Here is a 19478-nt window from a genome sequence, read left to right as displayed (position 1 = left end):
ATCTTGCACTGACTTTTAACATGTGTAGGCAGTCGCGTAAAATAGAAAAAATGGTACCAAAAGATAGGCTAGTAATTTCGGCTATTCTTTTTACCTTCATTCTGGCATTCTTTAACATCAAATTTTCTATTTTCTCCACATTTTCTTCATTACTGGCCTTGATTGGCCGACCGGATCGCTCGTCGTCTTCTATGCTCTCTCTGGCCCTCTTTAATTCACTAGACCACTTTTGAACTGTCGATAATGAAGAAACAGACTCCCCGTAAATTTTTGACATCTCTTTGTAGATGGTTTTCTGATTTTTTCCTTGTTTAGTGAGGAATTTTATAACGGCACGGTACTCAAGTTTCTTTAATTTTGCGAAATGACTCATCTTGCTTATGTTTTGGGGACAGCTTCTCAATGACTAATGATTTGTTTGTTATGAAACTCGGCACTTATACTAACAATGAGTGCAATATAACGAGGTAATAAACTATTCATTCATAGTTGCACTCCTTCATATCAATATCGAGAATATATTGAACGCCCCTCGTAACAATAGATTTACCGAGGCTGATATTTTTTATGACAATGTATGTAAATTTAGGTCAAAAATCATAGACATATTGGGAGAAGCAGATATTTAATTAACTTTATTTTTATATGCATATTATTCATTGCTTACTTTTTACATTTGTTATAATTAAAATAATTTAAATTATTGTATTAAGTGCACTTTTTTTGGTGTGTGCATGAGTGTCCTACATCAATATACAAAAAAATCTCAATATTTGTGAACATACTGTTTGTTTAACCAATAAAATAAAATAAAATAAATAATACCAAATGTATTCTACATGTTTTTTGGCGCATATTTCTTCCTCTTAGCCATAGCCTACCAGATTTTTACACCTAATATTGTATAGCGCATGGCATTGATATATCAATGACATTGTATCAAGATCATGTATATTTTTTTGATTTAAAATAAGATCAGTCTTATGATTTAGGTGCCAGTCCAGGGACTATGAAATAATTCTGATTAAAACACTTATGTAAAAAAAAAACATTTCTTTTCAACCATGTGGGGAATCGAATGGTGGGCAAACGCACTGACCATGAGACGGAGAATCTTTTTTCATTTGGATATGTATTTTTTATTGCTATTATTTTTATCTATTTATAATTTGACGAATCTTTATGTAAAGATAATAACTTCGTTTATCGGCTGCCTTAGGCTATTATTTCCTAAGAGAGCAGTGCTCTCACTAGTAGCCGTCTTGTATCGGTAGGTGACGTCATTAAAACGTTGTTTGTACAAACCAATGGCACTTTTTTCCTTGAGAACGCTGATTGTGAGCTGAATGTCTAACAGCGGTGCCACCATTTACTGGACCACCGTCATGGCGGTTCAAACAATTTGCCTGTCAAAATAACTGCAAACATGGTATGGACTAGTAAAAATGGCGAAATGTTTATTGATTTAGTAAAAAATCATGAATCTTTTTTAAAAAGCAATGACTATAAAAAAAGTCTAGTTAAAACAAAATTTGTGGAGAAATATCGTAACCGCACTTGATTATTAGATCTGTAGGTACTATAATATAACAGCAATAAAATTATATGAAAAAAAAAAAAATGGTATAATACAAAAGTTTGCCACCTATATAATGTTGTTTTTCTATTTCAAAACATATATTATAATGATATTATTCCTCAAAATTGATTTCTACATTATGGACTAGGTACTGAAAAATATGTAAAATCGCGGGCACTTATTCAAGCGCATATTTTTTACAGATAAGTATCTGTACCTCAGAGGCAGACGGATGCAAATCCAGAATTTGATGAAATGCCATTTCGGTTTTCGTATCCAGTTTATGATCATGTCCATTGATTTTGAAGAAATGTAAGTCTTATAACGATCAAACCATTGTATTAAGATACTGAATATTTAAATGAATGCTAAAAATTAATAAAATTCACTTGGAGAAAGTAGATTCTTTAGGCTTGTGTTAAACATTTGACGTTTGGATTTGCATCCGTCTGCCATTGAGGTACAGAGTTATCCCAGCCTCTAAATAACGACACCGGTTTTTTTTAAGTTTACATCTCTGGGCCCGAATTACAATGGGAAGTCAACATTTTTTTTCAATTTTATCTATAACATAAAATAAAGTTTTTTGTATGAAAAATAGAATATGCATTTATTTATTTTTCTAAGCATCCGATGAAGATACTTTAAATTTTCATGCAAATACTCACATTTTCTTTCATAACTACTTTATAGGCAGTCGAAGATAACTCTAATAAAAAATATATAAAACCACTTTGTTTTTTTTTTCTACCCACCGGTTTCAAAACTACACAAGCTTTTTTATCAATGTATAATTAACCAATAAAGAATCTTGTTTAGCTTTGAAACCAGTCGCTAGAAAAAAAAAGTGGTTAAAAACGAATTTGTTTTTAATTTGTTTTTTTTTTGTTTTATCTATTGTAATCAATAATTACAAACTCATTGTTTTAAATATAAATTTTAGAATATAACTCTATTAATTTCACCTGGACACCGTTAAGATGGGCATTTTATTACATCCATCGCATCACGGCATAATACGGACGCTAGATAATGGCACCACTTTCCAAGGAAACCATGGCTGAAATGAATTTTCTGTTTGTATTTTGGATTTGAAGGAAAAAAAATAATTTGTAAGTAAAACGACATAAAATAAAAAAGCATGGAATTGTTTTATAAGGTTTTATTATTTTTATGCTTGAAAAAAAAACATTAACCCATACAATAATGTCAGAAAATATTATATTTGCAATAATACATATAATGTAACAAATAATATTTTTGTACCAAATAATTTTCAGAAATGTAGAATAATTTTAGGGCGGTGCGGCATGAAACTGAAAATAATCACAAAATTTAAATTTTCTTATCCCTAATCTATATTCATATATATTTATGTGCAGGTAAATTAGTGGACAAAATATAAAAGCTTGAGAACCTCATGTTGATTTTAAAATACCGCCCTTTTTATGAAACATACATCAATTAAAATATAAATAAATCTACTAATTAAGACTTATAGTAGTAATAACATATTTTAGCGCATATAATAATATGTTATAATATAATTAATAATATGCTTAAGTAATTGCTATCAGAACCAGCAGAAGCTCAATATTTTGTACATAAACTGTCGTACACGTTATTAGGTACAAAATCAAAATTAATAAAAAATAAATAAAGTTATTTAAAGTAGAAACCATTTTCATTTATTTAACTTTTAATTTGAGAGAGGTTTTTGTTTATAAAATGATACCTGAATAGTTACACAAAATAAATAAATAAAAATAATTAAACCCAACAATATCAGCTGATTGCCTACTAAAACATTGCAATTTCTTGTATATTATGCTGTCATCAGAGGCATTAATCTCAAATCTGAACCAAGGGATATCTTAGTAGAGATGAAAGAAATAACATTGGTAGATACATGACTTGTTATTCGCTGGTGCAAGTTTTAATCATTTTACACTCTGTGCAACTTTCACCAGTCCGCCTTGTGTTTGTGATTTCCACATCACTGTGATTTTCGGAAATGGTGTATAGATATCCAGTCACAACAGACGTGCTTTCACAATATTTGATAGTTCCTCATAGGCGACATCTGTTGACATTTTGGTGGAGTTTTTTTTTTAAAACACATTTATTTACGCGATTTTATTTGCCCATGTATTAATAACAGCTTCATGCAAATATTTGAAAGGATAAAAAAAATCACTCGGGTTTCTATCGGGAATCGGTAATGACTTGTGATATATGGAGGCGTACAATTAACAATTTTATTTTGTGAAATTTTACTAATTTGTTTACGAAATCGGCCATAATTAACAATAATGGGTAGGTAGGTACACAGCACAACGTTATGGATGTTGTATTTATTGTTTCGGAGATCCCAATAATTTAACAATGGAAATCAATAGACGTGTGAAAATCACATTTGTATTTATTTTTGACGTAATTTTTTTGAAAGTAAAAATTGAAAATCCGCATTTAAGTGTCTACTGGGAATTCAATAAGAGAATATTGCTGCCTAGAGATTTCGAGATTAGTCTCTTGTAAATAAGCTTAAAAAATTATTTTTTTGTAAATAATGACAGAAATATGTTTACATAAGTTTACGTTTACTGAGATTTAACAAAAATAGACGGGAATTTGACATGAGAAATAAGAAACGTTTTTTCAAAACTCGACATTCGCTTGAAACGTATTTTTTTTGCGAACGATAAGACACATCGGACCATAAGACGCAAACTTATTTTTGATAAAATATCATGTTTTGAAAAAGGGTTAAATTGTATTTTTTAAGCAAATTTGTAGAGTATTTTAGTTAGTTTTATTTTTTAGGTAATCGATGCGTCTTGATGCTGACTTAATTTTTTTTTTAAGTGGAGCGAATATCCCGTTTTGAAAAAACGATCTTCAATTTTAAAAAGTTTTACTGGCGCTAAACTGTCACATCGTAGTTTAAGTAATGCCTTACGCGTTTAGCTACCACACGGAAGGTTGGGGATTTGATTCCCCTTAAGCTTAAAATGCAATATTTACCTATATATTTTCTTCACAATATACGAAGGTTTCCTTGGACTACTCTCTGAAGCGAAAAGGTATCCAATAATCAAAACCAAATATAAGGACTGATCAAAATGCTGTTATTGGTACACCAGTGCAGTATATTATGAACTATTGCGTATAGCTAATGGAAAGGAAAAGAAGAAACAGCGTTTTTGCTCTCGGTATATTGCTTCCAAACTAGTGTTGGCAGATTGGTCTAATATTATTATTTTGTTTGACTGAATAAATTGAACCTTATAGCAATCTAGACGCTTTCTATTTCCTGAAAATGTGAAGTATTAAAAAATTCAAAGGTCGTTTCTTCTAAATTACCTTACGAAAAACTTAAATATTTATTACGTCATTTGGAGATAATATTTATTAAGAATTATTATGAAATTATTGCAATTTTAATTTTAATAAACGAAACTTTTGCATAAAACTGCAAAATGATTGCGATTAAGAAACGAATTTCTCGAGTTCAATTTCACAATTTCAAATCAAATTATTATTTATTTTTTTTGAATAAATATTTTATTTTATTTTGAAAAAATTCTCCATAGATATTATTTAACCAGTAATAAAATATTTTGAAAGACTTTCTATTAAGAATAGTTTTCTGTTAAGAATAATTTTCGTAATAACGATAGCTAAAATGTTTTTTTTGCAAAATTGAGAGGACTCTGGAAAATAAATATATAAATTATGTAGTAATGTATGTGGGTAAACTTCTATAATTATTTTTGTTTCCATCAGTAATATTACAGTGTTTGTCCTAGATAATGTTTTTGATTGGGTGTTACATGAAAACTAAAAACTCTGGATACAAATAATATAATAATCCCATCTTTCTCGTTTTTTTTAAACACCTTAAAATTGTCGAAATATTAGAGAAAATAGCTCTGTCAGTAAAACGATATAATTTTCATAAAAACGTAAAAGTTTGATCCCGAATTTCTCGTTAAAATTCGGGGGTTTAGGATCGCAGTGGGTAACTAAAAAATACTTATTGTGTGTTTAGCTTAGTTTCGGTGATACCACGTAAATATTTCAAAAATTTGGATCACAAGGATCTAACTACAAAAATGTGGTTTTGTGATAAACGTAAAAATAAATGTTGATCCTATGAAACACGGAAAATATGATTTGGCATAACTGAAACTGAGCTTAACTCACAATTAGAATCTTTGGACTTACGCCCCTGTGATCCCAAACCCCCAAATTAATTATGTCAACATAAACTCAGTTAACCTATTTGATTTAAAAATAACTACATATTTACAATAAATTAACAACCATCAACTAATTATTATGAAAAGGGAAATTAATCACAAACGATACTTTGTAAAAGTATGCAATCATATTTTAACAAGTCTTAAAAATCGCATCGAAGGCACAGCTTACATACTTTTTTTACCAAATATACATAGGTACTTTATAATTATATGTACATTTATATATATATATTAAACAATTACGATATTTTATCTAAAACTCATAGAAATACTCAACTATTAAGAATAAAAAGTATATTTTTCGTTTTGAACATCCAATTTATTACAGAAAATCATAATGCAGGTACAATACGAACAACTATAAGATGAAATATGATTTTTTCTTGGACATAATAATATTAAAACAAACATATTGTATTAAAACAATAATGGATATTAAGAAAACACAATTAAAGGGCATTTGTATAAAAGGAAAACGTAAATAAACAATGAAACAATCGTGAATACCGATCGTTATGTTCAGAGGAACATTATTTACCTCAATTATTACAGTCAACGTTTTAATCTAAAATATAAATATCATCTAAAGAAATAGGAGTCATAATTACTGAATTAACTAACAAAAAGTTGTAAATTAAAAAGAAAACATATTTTTTAATAATAAGCACCGGGTGTCACGAGAAAGTACCTAAACATTTATTTTAATTAAAAGGTATGTTTAATTTATACTTAAAAATACACAAACTTTTCACTCGGACGGATAGTAAACACGAAGGGGATTATTCGTCTTTTGAAGTAACCAACCAACAAAGGTCTATATTTTATAAATACACACATAGGTCAACTGAACCGGAGAAGCATTCTTATGCACAAAATTGTAGTTGCATTGTGCATAACATAAACGTTCTCGACATTTAAAGTAACAATTAAATACATTGATATTGCGCCATCATAATTTTTTTAAGACGTGCATTGTCTTTATTCAATTGGTTTAAAAAATCATATATATCCGGAATGATTTTGAGTAGTTTTCGGTTACAGGTATTATCTGTTGCTTTACGCGATAATCATCATCAAACACTCGAATAAACGTGCTTTTGCAATGATTGAGCAATACGTTTTGACTAAAAAAGTTGAAAATAAATGTATTTAGAGCGTTACCAGAATATTTTATATAAGCCCTGAAGATTGCACATCATTATAAACATTTGAAAAACATTGGGTTTCTATCATCGACATTCATTTACATAGTTTAGGGCCCATTTCGTGCGTATTGTCGAAATCTTCACGACACGGTAAAATAAGGGGGATTGATACATTTATTGAGTGGCTTCTCTCAGGTAGACATCCTGCAAAAGGAAATTTATCGGAGATTGGTGTGCCGGTCAAGGCGATTGTCTGCAATTAAATAAATAAAAAATATTTTATTTCTATAAAAATCAATGCACCTGTGTTATTTTATCGTCCCGTGTGGATTTTTACGATCGCATGAAATGCGCCTAACAGTCAGTGGTGGGTGGTAAAGATAAATTTTGCTGAATTGCCCGAAACTTCAGTCTCAAATCGTAACAAAATTATAAAACTATTTCAATAAATCTTAAATCTATCACCAAAATTATACGTCACGTAAAATCGTAATAACTAAAAACTATAATTTCAAACGATTATAAACAAAAGATCTCACATTGCACATTTGTTAAACTTCGATTAAAGCGGCCGTAAGGCTTAACGTCACAATTGAAAACAATTTTAATCGGCGTTTAGTGTCGACGTTCGTAAACAAGTTAAGTTTACTTATCACATCAATATTGAATCTCGCGGAGAATAAGTTAAGGCAGGGGTTCGGGGTACGGGGGCATCAGGCAGTCGTCCTGGTCGTACCACCCGGGGGGCTTGGGCTGTCAGATCAGCTGTACGGGGGGCACGCCCGCGCCGTGCAGGGGTTGGTGCAGTCCCTGGTGCATGGGCTGGTGGGACATGTGCCCCCCTAGCCCTCCCAGGCCGGGGTGCCCGCCGAGCCCCTGGTGTCCCAACCCCTGCCCCAACCCCTGGTGGCCCATCATCTGCTGGTGATGCAGCCCGCCGTGCTGGTGCAGCTGATGCAGCCCGGGATGCGTGTCCAGCAGCTTGTCCTTGTGGGTGACCTCCTCTCTCTTCTTCACCTGCTTGCGCTCCTTGGCGCGCCGGTTCTGGAACCAGATCTTGACTTGACGCTCGGAGAGGCCGAGGTTGGCCGCCAGCTCGGCCTTGCGCCTGATGGTGATGTATCGGCTGTAGTGGAACTCCTTCTCCAGCTCCAGCCGCTGGTGATCCGTGTAGACGACGCGGTACTTGTCTTTCGTTCGAGTTTTACCTGAAATTAACACACGTCATTAATTTCAGTCAATCTGAGAGCGGATGGACAATTCCACTAGACATGTATACAAATACAAAAGGATGGCTTCGAGCAATTTTTTTATCTGTTACCGAATATGTATTTACGTACAGTGCATTCGAATGTTTAATGAGTCTGTGTTAATTTGTTAGTACCTGTCGGTGAACCGAGTAAACATACATTTTTGCTAGTAAATAAGCACGCACATTTGAATGATTAACATGAGTATTTTATTTTTGTTATGCACACATAAACAAAATTTATTAAATATATGAACGAACTTTACTACTTTAGGTTATTCTTCTTTCATCATTCAACAATAAATTAATTTTGGAAAAAAGTCTTGATGCTTAAGTTTTGAGCGATTTGTTCTCCTTGGTACCTATGTCCCTATTATCGTGAATCAGGAGTTATATGATGAAATTTGTGTAATGAAAAACGCATGCGTCTATGTAAAAATATACATTCGATATAAATTTAGATTTCTTAAAGAATAGAGAAGAGGCTAAGTTTTAAAGAATAAATTATCTTAGATTATCTTTAAAGTAAAAATCTAATTTTATGCACGAAAATGTGTATAATTGTATAAAAAATATATGTACGAGTATACCTTCGTCGGTAACCTGTAATTGAACTTAAAATCTGTTTTGATTTTCCTATTGAATTAAAAAATAAAAAATAAACTATTGTTTTAAACAACAGTATTAAGACGAAATTTAATTTGAATGGTGAAATTTACTTTACTGGTGTAAAATGATAATATTTTTGTGCGTTGGCGGATTTATTGCTATGTAGTTACTTTACTCAACCAATCGATTCAACATGTAGGTATGTATTATGTATGTAAGCAAATGCGATAATATGTAGGATATATTCATTAGAGTATCTCCTTTACGTAGGTATTTTCAAATGCGTAGGTGTTTTCTTTTTAGTACCTACAGCAGTGTTAGCAAGTTTGGTCTGTTTCCAAACATATCAGTACAAGAATATAACAATCCTTAATCAAACTGAAGGATTTTAAGAGTTTCGTTATCAGGGTATTACTACAGTGTGCGTAAGTTTTGTGAAAATGTAATATGTATTTATATTTTAAATATTCATTTGAGAATATGGCGAATGCCGATTATGTTCAGCATTTTAGCAAAACAAAATGAAAAAAAAAAACAGAATTTGATTAATAAAAGAAATTCAATAAAAATATGTTCGTAGAAAAACGCGACGTGTTTGGCTTTGGTTGTTGTGACGTCAAGATTCGTGATAATGTTCTAAACAAAATTCAATGGCCAGCAATAAATAAACATAAATCGTGACTTATTAGGAGCGCGGCCAATGGAATGTCCGTTTTTGCGCGAATTTAAAATTGCAAATTTAAAAATATTTTTTATGCTACTAATAATTAGCAATTTTTTTTTTCACTGGACAATATTTCATAAACCATTGTTACTTTAAAAATGCAAAAAACGGATATTTCCTTATTCTTCAACATTAATAAATCTTGCAGCTAAATAGGTGACCTTTGGTCATGTCTACTTTTGACATCACCAGACTTAAGATTTTGGTTTATCTGATCATGCCTCGTCTTTTTTGGGCGACCTCGTTGTTTGTTACCATTAATTCTCGCCATATATATCATTTTTCCTATTATTCCACCATCCATTCGTTCTACATGGCCAAACCATTTCAGTGTCCCTTTCTTAGTCCTATCAATTGAACGAAGTTATGCAGAAGGCAGCCATCCATAGAAAAGTGAAACTGAGATAATAGCACTTTAGTAAAATGAGTGAATAAACAAATCTACACAACAATTGAAATGTTTTTTAGTTGGACAAATGATAAATAATGCTCACATTCGTTTTTTTATAATACAAAAAATAATTTAATTACGTATTTGACCAGATTTAATAAGCATTAAAGTCTGACTGACCACACAACCTAAGATACGCATTTTACAGAAAACAGCCAGCCCTAGTAAAACTCCGATATGATCTGCCATTATTTATTGAACTTTTTATTTTATATTTATGTTATGGTACTTAATTGTAAAGAATCACTTAATTTGTTTGTGACAATAACTTGAAAAATAATTTAATTATGTGTTAAAGGAATTTCGGAGATTTTTTGAGTCTGGTTGATCACAAAACCTAAAATATGCATTTTGCAGAAAACAGCCAGATCTAATACTGAATGACCTCATTAAAACTTTAAATGTATAAAGTGATATTCATTATTAAAACATGTTTTTTTGTGACCGGTGTTTTTAAATTAATGAATTTATACTATTAAAATACTTATGTATTTATCCACTTTAATTTACGTAAGAGAACTAGATTTCTGGAGACATTAATTTTTCCATCAGCATCTCTACCGTAATATTTTTCTAGTACTGTGGGTATTTTCTGCAAATTGAGTAATGACGTTTTTGCGATCAACACTGTTTTCAGAAGGTGATTATAACAGTTTTTGGTATAAAAACGGCCTGGCTGTTTTTAACAGAGCATAGAATTGACCTTACTGCACTTGATAACATGAATATCTAATTTTTTTCAAATTTTGGACTGGCTGTTTTCTGCATAAGTACGTTCAATTTTACCTGTCTTAGATTTGCACTCTAGCCTATTTATTGACGTTGCTTATTTTTATTAAATTTATTAAAGAAACGTACTTGATAATAATTTATTTTTTTAAATAATTTTACGCTAACTACATATTTATATGCAGTTTTACTGTATGAGACTGTGTTTAACATTGATTTTATATTACAGGGGTAATAGAAAAAGCATAATCGAATGATTTCGAAAATATGGTTGTAAAATTAAATCTCCGCTACCCATTTGAATTATTATGACGTAACATAATAATTTATTCCATTTCGCTTGCACTTGCATTTTTATAACTTGTTTCAGAAAAGGTATAAAATAAACATTTGTAATAGCAGTTAAATAAGTGCACTTCATCATAAAATTTATGTCATTATGGGCAACTATAAATTTAATACCAGTAGCGCGCAATAAATCTAAATGTTTGCATTATTTTATCATTAAACTTTTAATAATGAGAAAACACGCCGCAAGATTTAACACAGACTATTGGGGGAAAATTAATTACTAGTGAAACAGCGTTGATGATAATTGTGCGTTTTCTTAATGATTGATTTTTATTATAAATTTACCAATTTATTTATTTTAATTTTAACCCAAAAGTGAGGAAGCTGGTCACTAGTCAATCCCGGGCATCCATTTTTTATTTTTTACAATAAACTAAAAATTAACTTAATTAGTAACACGTAACTGGATTAAGCACTTCGTCAGTATTCTTTTTCTTGCGCAATAATGACGCACTTTTAATAAAGGTTGGTATCAATATAACACGCCATAAAATTTTACCAATAGCGCCTAGACATAAACTATGTACTCCATACTTGTACTGTACATGCAAGAAAGCCTTCTAGCTATAAGAAATAAGTAATTTTATATTAGATATTGTACATAACTGACACGCGAGTGTGATTTTAAACTGAAATCATACAGCCATTTACCGAAATTTAATAGGAACCTCGTTTGTAGGTAGTATAGATACCTACTCAGGCACATAAGCCCAATGCCTTTTCCCATTGAATACATTTAGAATCCCTACAATATGACACACTTTAGTCGGGTGTTCTTTTTCGTGGCTTGCATAGGTATACATTTATCATATTAAAACCATTGAAGTATATAACTAGAGTAAACATGAGCGTTCAAAATATGTTCCCTCAACCTGCGGCCAATTGGCATATGTTTGATAGAACAAACTTTAGTCTGTTGCGAGCATTCCCCGGCTACTTTTCTCCTCGCAATTACTAAAATGGTTATATGTACGCTAAGATACTGCACAAATCGATCTGGAAAAGATAGAAAAGGCGATGGTATAACCTTTCACCGGTAAACAATGTTTTTATCTTAATCAATAGGTACTTATTTGAAATAGCTATTTTAATGTTCAAAAACGTTTTATTACTATGTTACCAGTCGTGAGCTATTTTCTGTCTCTATCCTGCTCAGTTCGTCAGGCGTACAGTGAAACGATAAACAAAGGTAACGCGTATGCGAAAGGGAGCGACATACTGAATAGAACTTACGGTAGTCCGATGTAAAAGGTCCGTGCTTTTTACTGTACTACTCGTTTTGCTTGTCAAAGTCGACGTGATATGACGTCGCTCCGCTGGTCATTCCCTTTCCTTTGAGGGCGACTTTTTAGCTCGGATTTGTATGGAGTGTTAAGTCTATAATATATCGTCTGACTAACTTGCAAAACTCCAAATATAAAAAAAATGGCAGGAGGGGGAATTTTTTTTTTTTTTGGTGATTGGAGTTTTACAAGTTAGTCAGACGATATTATATCTCAATTATCAAAACCTCGCGATTAGATTTTCCTCGTTTACGTCGCTCTGAGCCATTATTGTCACTACCTACGTCACTTTCGTAAGTTCGTTCGTATCTCATATATCCATCGCACCCTAACGCAATCAAAATCGTATTTCGCTCTCGTTACCGCTATGCTAGTACGATACGAGCGAACTCAAAAAACGAAGTGGTGACAGAATAAGGGCTATGTTTTAAGTTCTAAGCCCCCAGACACTTATTTTCCTGTGTATATTAAATGGTTATTGAAAAAAATCTCATAATTGATGACGTACGTATGTCGTTTATTTAATTAGAAGATTATAAATGAGTTGTATAGACCATAAAATATAGAGAAATACTTAAGATATCAAAAACATCTTGTTAACCCCTTACGATGCTATATAGAGATAGAAACAAATATATAGCGTATTTTACAGTGCTATGAATGTATATATTAGTCTTTTTAAAGCGGTGTTTTCACAGCAGAATATTTCAAAGTCCCTGTACTGGTACCTGACGTAATTTTGCACACATATATATAGTTTATGAGTAGCCCAGATGATAAAAAAATCTAAATAAAATGGTGCAAAAAGATTTTTAATTATGAATGATTAATAATACATAAAAACTCCGTTTATCCAAACTCCAGTCATCTGGGTTGCCAAATATCCGGATTTTTATCAGGAAATAAAAAGTAAAGGAGAAGTGTTATAATAACAAATAAATAGGTGACCTGAGGCTATTCTTCGTCAAAGAAATTAAATTTGCTGAACATATTTTTGTAAGTATTTAATATAATTCTAAATCGCTGTATTATTTCAAAAGCAATAAAAAAGTGATCTAACAGTAAATTTTGCGTTTTATATTTAAAAAAATTGGCTCAATTTAATGGTAAATCTAACTATCCGGATTTCAGCATATCCGTATAACTCTGTTATATAATTTTTTATAACAAAGTTATATGTTCTATAACATTTATAATGTTAAATAATCTGGCGGTCATAAATCCGGATAATTGAAGTTTTATTGTACCTAATTTAAGTTCTTTCAATTAAATTCAAGTAATTTGAGGTCCCACATTTGTTTCGGTAACCGGGTTGTGTTCCCTTGGCCAGGGATCATAGGTCCGAGGTTCGAACTCTACTCTAGCACAACTAGATTCCCATTTTATAATAGTGAGTTATTTAAACTCATTGAAAATGGACCCTAAAATTGAAATATTTGGGTTAATCATAAGAAAGCATAATATCTTTCTTTTTACAAAAAAAAATGTTCACTCATAAAACAGTGCAGGTACGAAAGGGTTATGTATTAACTGTTTCAACAAAGAGATATGAAAATATTCACATATTGGTACGACTTTTAATAGAGACCGATGGTCTTGGCATTAAAGTATGAAAAATAAAAGCATTTATACTCACAACATTAAATCGCAGACATGTTGGGTTTTAAATTCATCCTTAGTAAGAAGATATTGTGTATTTATGTAATGGCCATAGATAACACTGAGAACAGGGATATTGAAATATTATTTGTTTATTTTACCAACAAAATCAAGGTGCGTTTGTTTGAATATGTAGAGCGAATGAGCTACGAAATAACGAATAAAAATAGTTACGATGCGAATATTAGTGGATGCAGAAAACACGAAAGATCAAGAAAGAAATTGTATGACTAACCCCAAGAAATACTTAAAGATGAACACTTCGAATGCCGGAATAACCGGCGCGCGCGCATGAGAAGACATATGGATGTAGAGGAAGCTGGATGCAAACGCAGAGTTGTATGGGGTGAAGCCAAAAGAGTTTATTCCACCCTCTGTGAGAAATGTAGCCAGTCAAATTCCCGAAGAAGTGGCGTGACATAACTGAACTTAGAAATTCCGAAAAGTCTCGTTGCGGCGTATTATACAGACTGTAGGTAAATTATCGACCCTAGACTCTACGAACGAATGGCATTAGCCGGAATTTTTTTACTTATGAATTAGATTTGTCTCAGCCGGTAGAAGCATGAACTTATCGTCCTATCGGTCAGAATGAATGTAGTTTAACGGTGGGTAAAATGTTTCTCCTTTTATCGGGTAGTGCCGTATAATGAATCGAATTGTGTCGTCAGGATGAAGCCATCTATAGTTGTTCTGTTTTCGATGGGTTTGATTTTAGTATATTTTCAGCCATTCAGTTTTCCATCAATTCAGTCAACTAGTATGATGTTCTCGCCTGGTTTACAATAAATAAAAATATTTCTATCATCCGCATAGCATAGGGTTGCCATATTTTGCTTGGGTCTGATCGGGACGTTCTGGAATACGGATATGTTGGAACAAAAAGGGGCAATTTTATAACGAATTTTCAGAAATATAATAGAAATGTTTTTCTTAGATTTTATGTGGTGCTTCTTGCGGAAGAAAGGTGGCTGTTCATATTTTTTTCTATGATGCCAAATTAACATATTACTGCAGTATTGATTATACAGTACCTGGCAACAGACAATATTTTTTATCGGTCCTTTTTACTGGACCAACATCAAAGATATAACTTTTTCCATTATAGTTTTATGAGCAGGAATGGAACTAAAATACTCGCTCGATTTCAACAATTTACAAAAAAAAATATTTTTCTTTCACAGAACCTATCAACTTCCACTATATCGAGGCAAGATCGGCTTCTATAAAGTTCTAAAGATATATTAATTGCTGAAACTATTTGCCACCTTATTGTCACATTCATTGTCCGTACAGCTGTGATTTTAGTTGATTAACAGCGTTGTACTGTGTAAGTTTAAATCGGGACATTATAGGATTCATCGGGACGTCGGGACAGAGGGCTCAATAACGGTGACAGTCCCGATATATCGGGACGGATGGCAACCCTAGCATAGCAGTATGATGATTCATATTATTTAAAAACGTTCACTTTATCTTCAGTGTATTGAAATTAGAGTAGTGGTTCGAGTGCTGAGCCTTGAGGCACTCCAGTAGACACTCTGCTATACAGTTTTCACTACAGATAGAAGGCTTCGCCTAAGTTGTTTTGGAGACTTTACCCTATTTCAGATGATTTATAATAAAGTAAAAATCGATCCACCTGAAATGGGCTTTACCACCTCATTGTAATTGAGAGTCCGAATAGTTAGCAAGATACATGAGTCATAAAGTGGTCGTTTCTATGAAGCTGAAACAAGAGCGAAATACTATTTTGACAACGTTAGAATGAGATATTAGTATGGGACACGAACGAAACGAATGCATGCCACGTTAAGGGGTCTGGACTACAAAGGGCGGGTGTGTGCAAACAAAACGAGGCAAGGTGTTCTCACTTCCCACCCGCCCCTCTCCAGGCTTAGCAGGCAAACAATGGAGCACGTAGCCTTATCTTCTCACCGCCATTCAGGCACAAACACAGAAACTCCTTATCTTCTGGTTTCTGGTGGACGCCAAATGTTCAACAACTGCACTACCTACCTCCACTAGCGGCGCATTAAACCAAAAACCACATTAATTAATCATTTGATACAATAATACACCCAACTCCCGTTACAATAATACACGGCCTCCGTGGTATAATTACTATGATGCTTGACTGCTTGACTTACGCATGCAAGGTTTCAGGTTCGGCTCCCGGTGAGACGCGTGTGATTTTTCTCAAGCCTGGGTCTTCTATGCTGTAATTCACCACTGTAACGTTAATCGAACGAAGACCATTAAAAAACCCTTCAAAGCATCCAGTGTTATCTGCTGTCTTCGAACGTACGGTATAAAAATGTGATAACCGACTAAATTAATTCTAATTCTCTTTCTTAAAAAAAATAACCAAATCGGTTCAGTTTTGGGTGCAAAAAACGGCACAAAGGAACGTCGGTTTTGGTTAGAAATGGTCAGTCTGACGTGCAGTTGTCTTTTTCGCACAGTGTCGTGGAGGCATTTGCCAGTGACAGAAAGATAATGTTTAAATACTCTCAAAAATTCACATAATTCATTAAAATTCTCAGCCACCCCGTTTTCTCTTAAAATTTCTTTAATACACTTTTTTTAAAGAAGTATTTGCGCTCTTATGATTGACCCAAATATTTAATTTTGAGGGCTATTTTCAACGAGTTGTAAAAAACTCACTATTAGAAAATGGAATCAAGTTGGGGTAGAGTGGGATTTGAAATATATAAAATGAATATTTATGGAATCGGATTGAGCAATATTTTCGTGTATTTGGTTTTTTATTATGAAAACACATTTTTATTAAGAAATACCTATGTGACTACATAGAATCGTACGTTCCACATTATACAAGATATTATCTAGTGAGTGGAGAAATATACGTAAGATTAATAGGATTAAATTCAAAGAAGCCGAAGAGATAACGTACACATATAAACACGGAAAGTATTTTACAAACAATTTTAAAGATATCTAAGTGTTCGGTGTCGTAGGTTTCCTAAAATAGGTATAGGTAATTGTTATGTTCTAAAACTAATTCCCCATAAAAAGATGAAATCAAGTATTTTTTCTGCAAAGATTTGAACAAACTACAGCATTGTAATTAAAGCTACTGGTTCAAGAAATACAAAAAACAGAAAATTGTTTCCAGCAAAATGTAAAGTAATTCAATGTTTCAGCTCTTTAGCACCACTTACTTATCGATAAAAGGTCTTGTGACCTCTTTTTAGATTAGCGCATTGCAAAAATATGTTTTTAGCTTTAATGAACGGTTAATGTTTTTTTTTTTCAAATATTATTTGCTTTAAGATTCGAGTTTTTTTAAATTTAAATTTACTGCGTTCAACGCCCTACCGCCTTAAGGAACCAGAACCGTCATCACCCCTCTACCGGCCGAATAATTCAAACTTGTTAAGCCCAAAGGAATATCATTATTCATAAATTCTCTCTATACCTAGCACCGCCCTATTTAAGACGAAAACCTAACGTCAACCTATTCAAAACCTGGCATCATCTTAGTCAGGATCTATCAACCAAGCTTATTAATGCCACGCAGTATGAAAATCCAATCCTAAATACAAGGCAACGTCCTTAATAACACACCACGGCGGCAGAGGAGCTAAAACTAAACTCAAATCAACAGACAGAAGAATTGAAGAAATACGAATATTCAAACATAGATAGAATGGTGAATGTTACACGGTGTGTAAATTGTCCACTTAAACCAGCCTATGACAGGTCATGAGCCCTGTAAATGCCTAGACTTCCATATTCCTTCTCTGAAATATTCTCCATCTCTGTTGCAACTTGTTGAACATAATGACTCCCTAGAGGGGGAAACCAATCTTTAGTCAAAATATTGAAGTAAATCTGCATCCATTTGACATTATTTCTTCAAATCATTGGTAATCATTGTTCCGCGGAGATCACCTGCTCGTCTATTTCCGTGTCAACGTCTCGGAACAATTTTTGGTCCTACAAATTGCTGTTTATACATGGACAATGGGCAAGTCAATATTGTATTGTACACGTGTAAGCGGTTTTTTAAGTAGGTAGGTACAAAATGAATGTAAAATGTGTTGGATTGTCAAATAACTACTGTACATAAAGAGTACCTACATAAATAAAAAAAGTTGACTAATTTAGTATTTCATGCAATAAATCATTAACATATTACAACAGAGATGTGGATTTTTTATATAAGGAAATATGGCAATCTGGGCGTTAACAGGGCTTATGGCCTGTCATAAGCTGATTTATGTAACAACTTTAGACAATAATTTCGCCAGTTTGCCATGTTTGACCATCCAATTTTTTCCAAAACTTCACAAAAATCAACAAATGGAAAAATCCAATAATATTTAATATTCCTATATAAAAGAAAATTTTTTAAATTTTTTAAAAATAAATTTTAAACTAATAAGGATCTATGAAACACTATCGAGTAAAAAAAAAACTTTTTGTACCTACTTGTTAGTAGCATAAAAATTATTTTTACATTTCAACATTCAATACGGAAAGTCTATATAAAATATTTAAGGTTCATACAGTAGACACTCTTTATAAAATAAATTCTATTATACAAATTTATAAAGAAGAAAAAATAAAAGAATTTGAAATGAATAAGTCACTCAGATACCAACATAATATTAAAATTCCTAAATTCCATACAAGTCATGGTTAAAATAGCTTTGTCTTCAAAGGTGTAAAAAATTATAATAATCTTCCCAATGAACTAAAAACTATCAAATATAATAAATAAATTTAAATTTAATCTAAAGAAATTTTTTGAAGACGTGTAAAAACTACATTAAATTTTAATTAGTATGAATGTATTATTGTTTTATGTTTTTTCTTTATATATCCTATGTTTTTTTTTTTCTCAAGTACTCGTATTTAAAATTATATAAACTCTTATAATAAACAATAAACAACTACAACAGTGTATAAGTCACTCTCCAAGCAAAAGAGTTATCTTTTTTGGAGAGTTACAGTGATAACATTTACTAGATATGTAAAAGTAGATATGTATAGAATTTTTTAAAAACATATACCTTTTATGGAATTTATAAATAAAAATGAAAATTAAAAATCCACAAATTATATTTCAAAATCATTTTTTTTTAGTGTAACAAAAAAGTCATGCTGATATTTAAGTTAAAAAATATTTTTCAAATGCATTGAGTCTAGAAGTATATCTGGATGGATTTGTAATTAATCGATTGTATACAAATTATGAAAAGCAGAAATAATGCAATGCCAAGATAAGAATTACTATCAGCACAATTATATAAGGGGCCAATTTTTTTAAGATTTACAGTTTAATTAATTTATGAAAGAACCATTACTTCAAAAAATTCGTAGAATATTAAAAATTAACTCGGATATCGCCGACTGTTACACTACTCTCCAAAGTGTAGTTCTTACGTGTTGAAGATTATTATTA

At 31.9% G+C, this 19478-nt stretch overlaps 1 protein-coding gene across 1 annotated transcript in view; it reads right to left on the bottom strand.

The window, feature by feature from the left end:
* Nucleotides 1–6141: 6141 nt before the first annotated feature.
* cad (caudal type homeobox) overlaps nucleotides 6142–19478 on the bottom strand; it is a 52165-nt gene continuing 38828 nt past the window's right edge. Inside the window, exon 2 of the mRNA XM_088238568.1 lies at nucleotides 6142–8197. Within this exon, the coding sequence (XP_088094694.1) occupies nucleotides 7746–8197 (452 nt within the window). The 3' untranslated portion in view covers nucleotides 6142–7745. The remainder of the gene's footprint in view (nucleotides 8198–19478) is intronic.

The sequence above is a fragment of the Micrasema longulum genome, unplaced genomic scaffold, assembly GCF_059751315.1.
Source record: "Micrasema longulum isolate JH-2025_06_02 unplaced genomic scaffold, ASM5975131v1 h1tg001921l, whole genome shotgun sequence".
Classification (NCBI taxonomy): Eukaryota; Metazoa; Arthropoda; class Insecta; order Trichoptera; family Brachycentridae; genus Micrasema; species Micrasema longulum.
The sequence above is the reverse complement of the archived record's forward strand: the minus strand, read 5'-3'. Positions and strand labels throughout refer to the sequence as shown.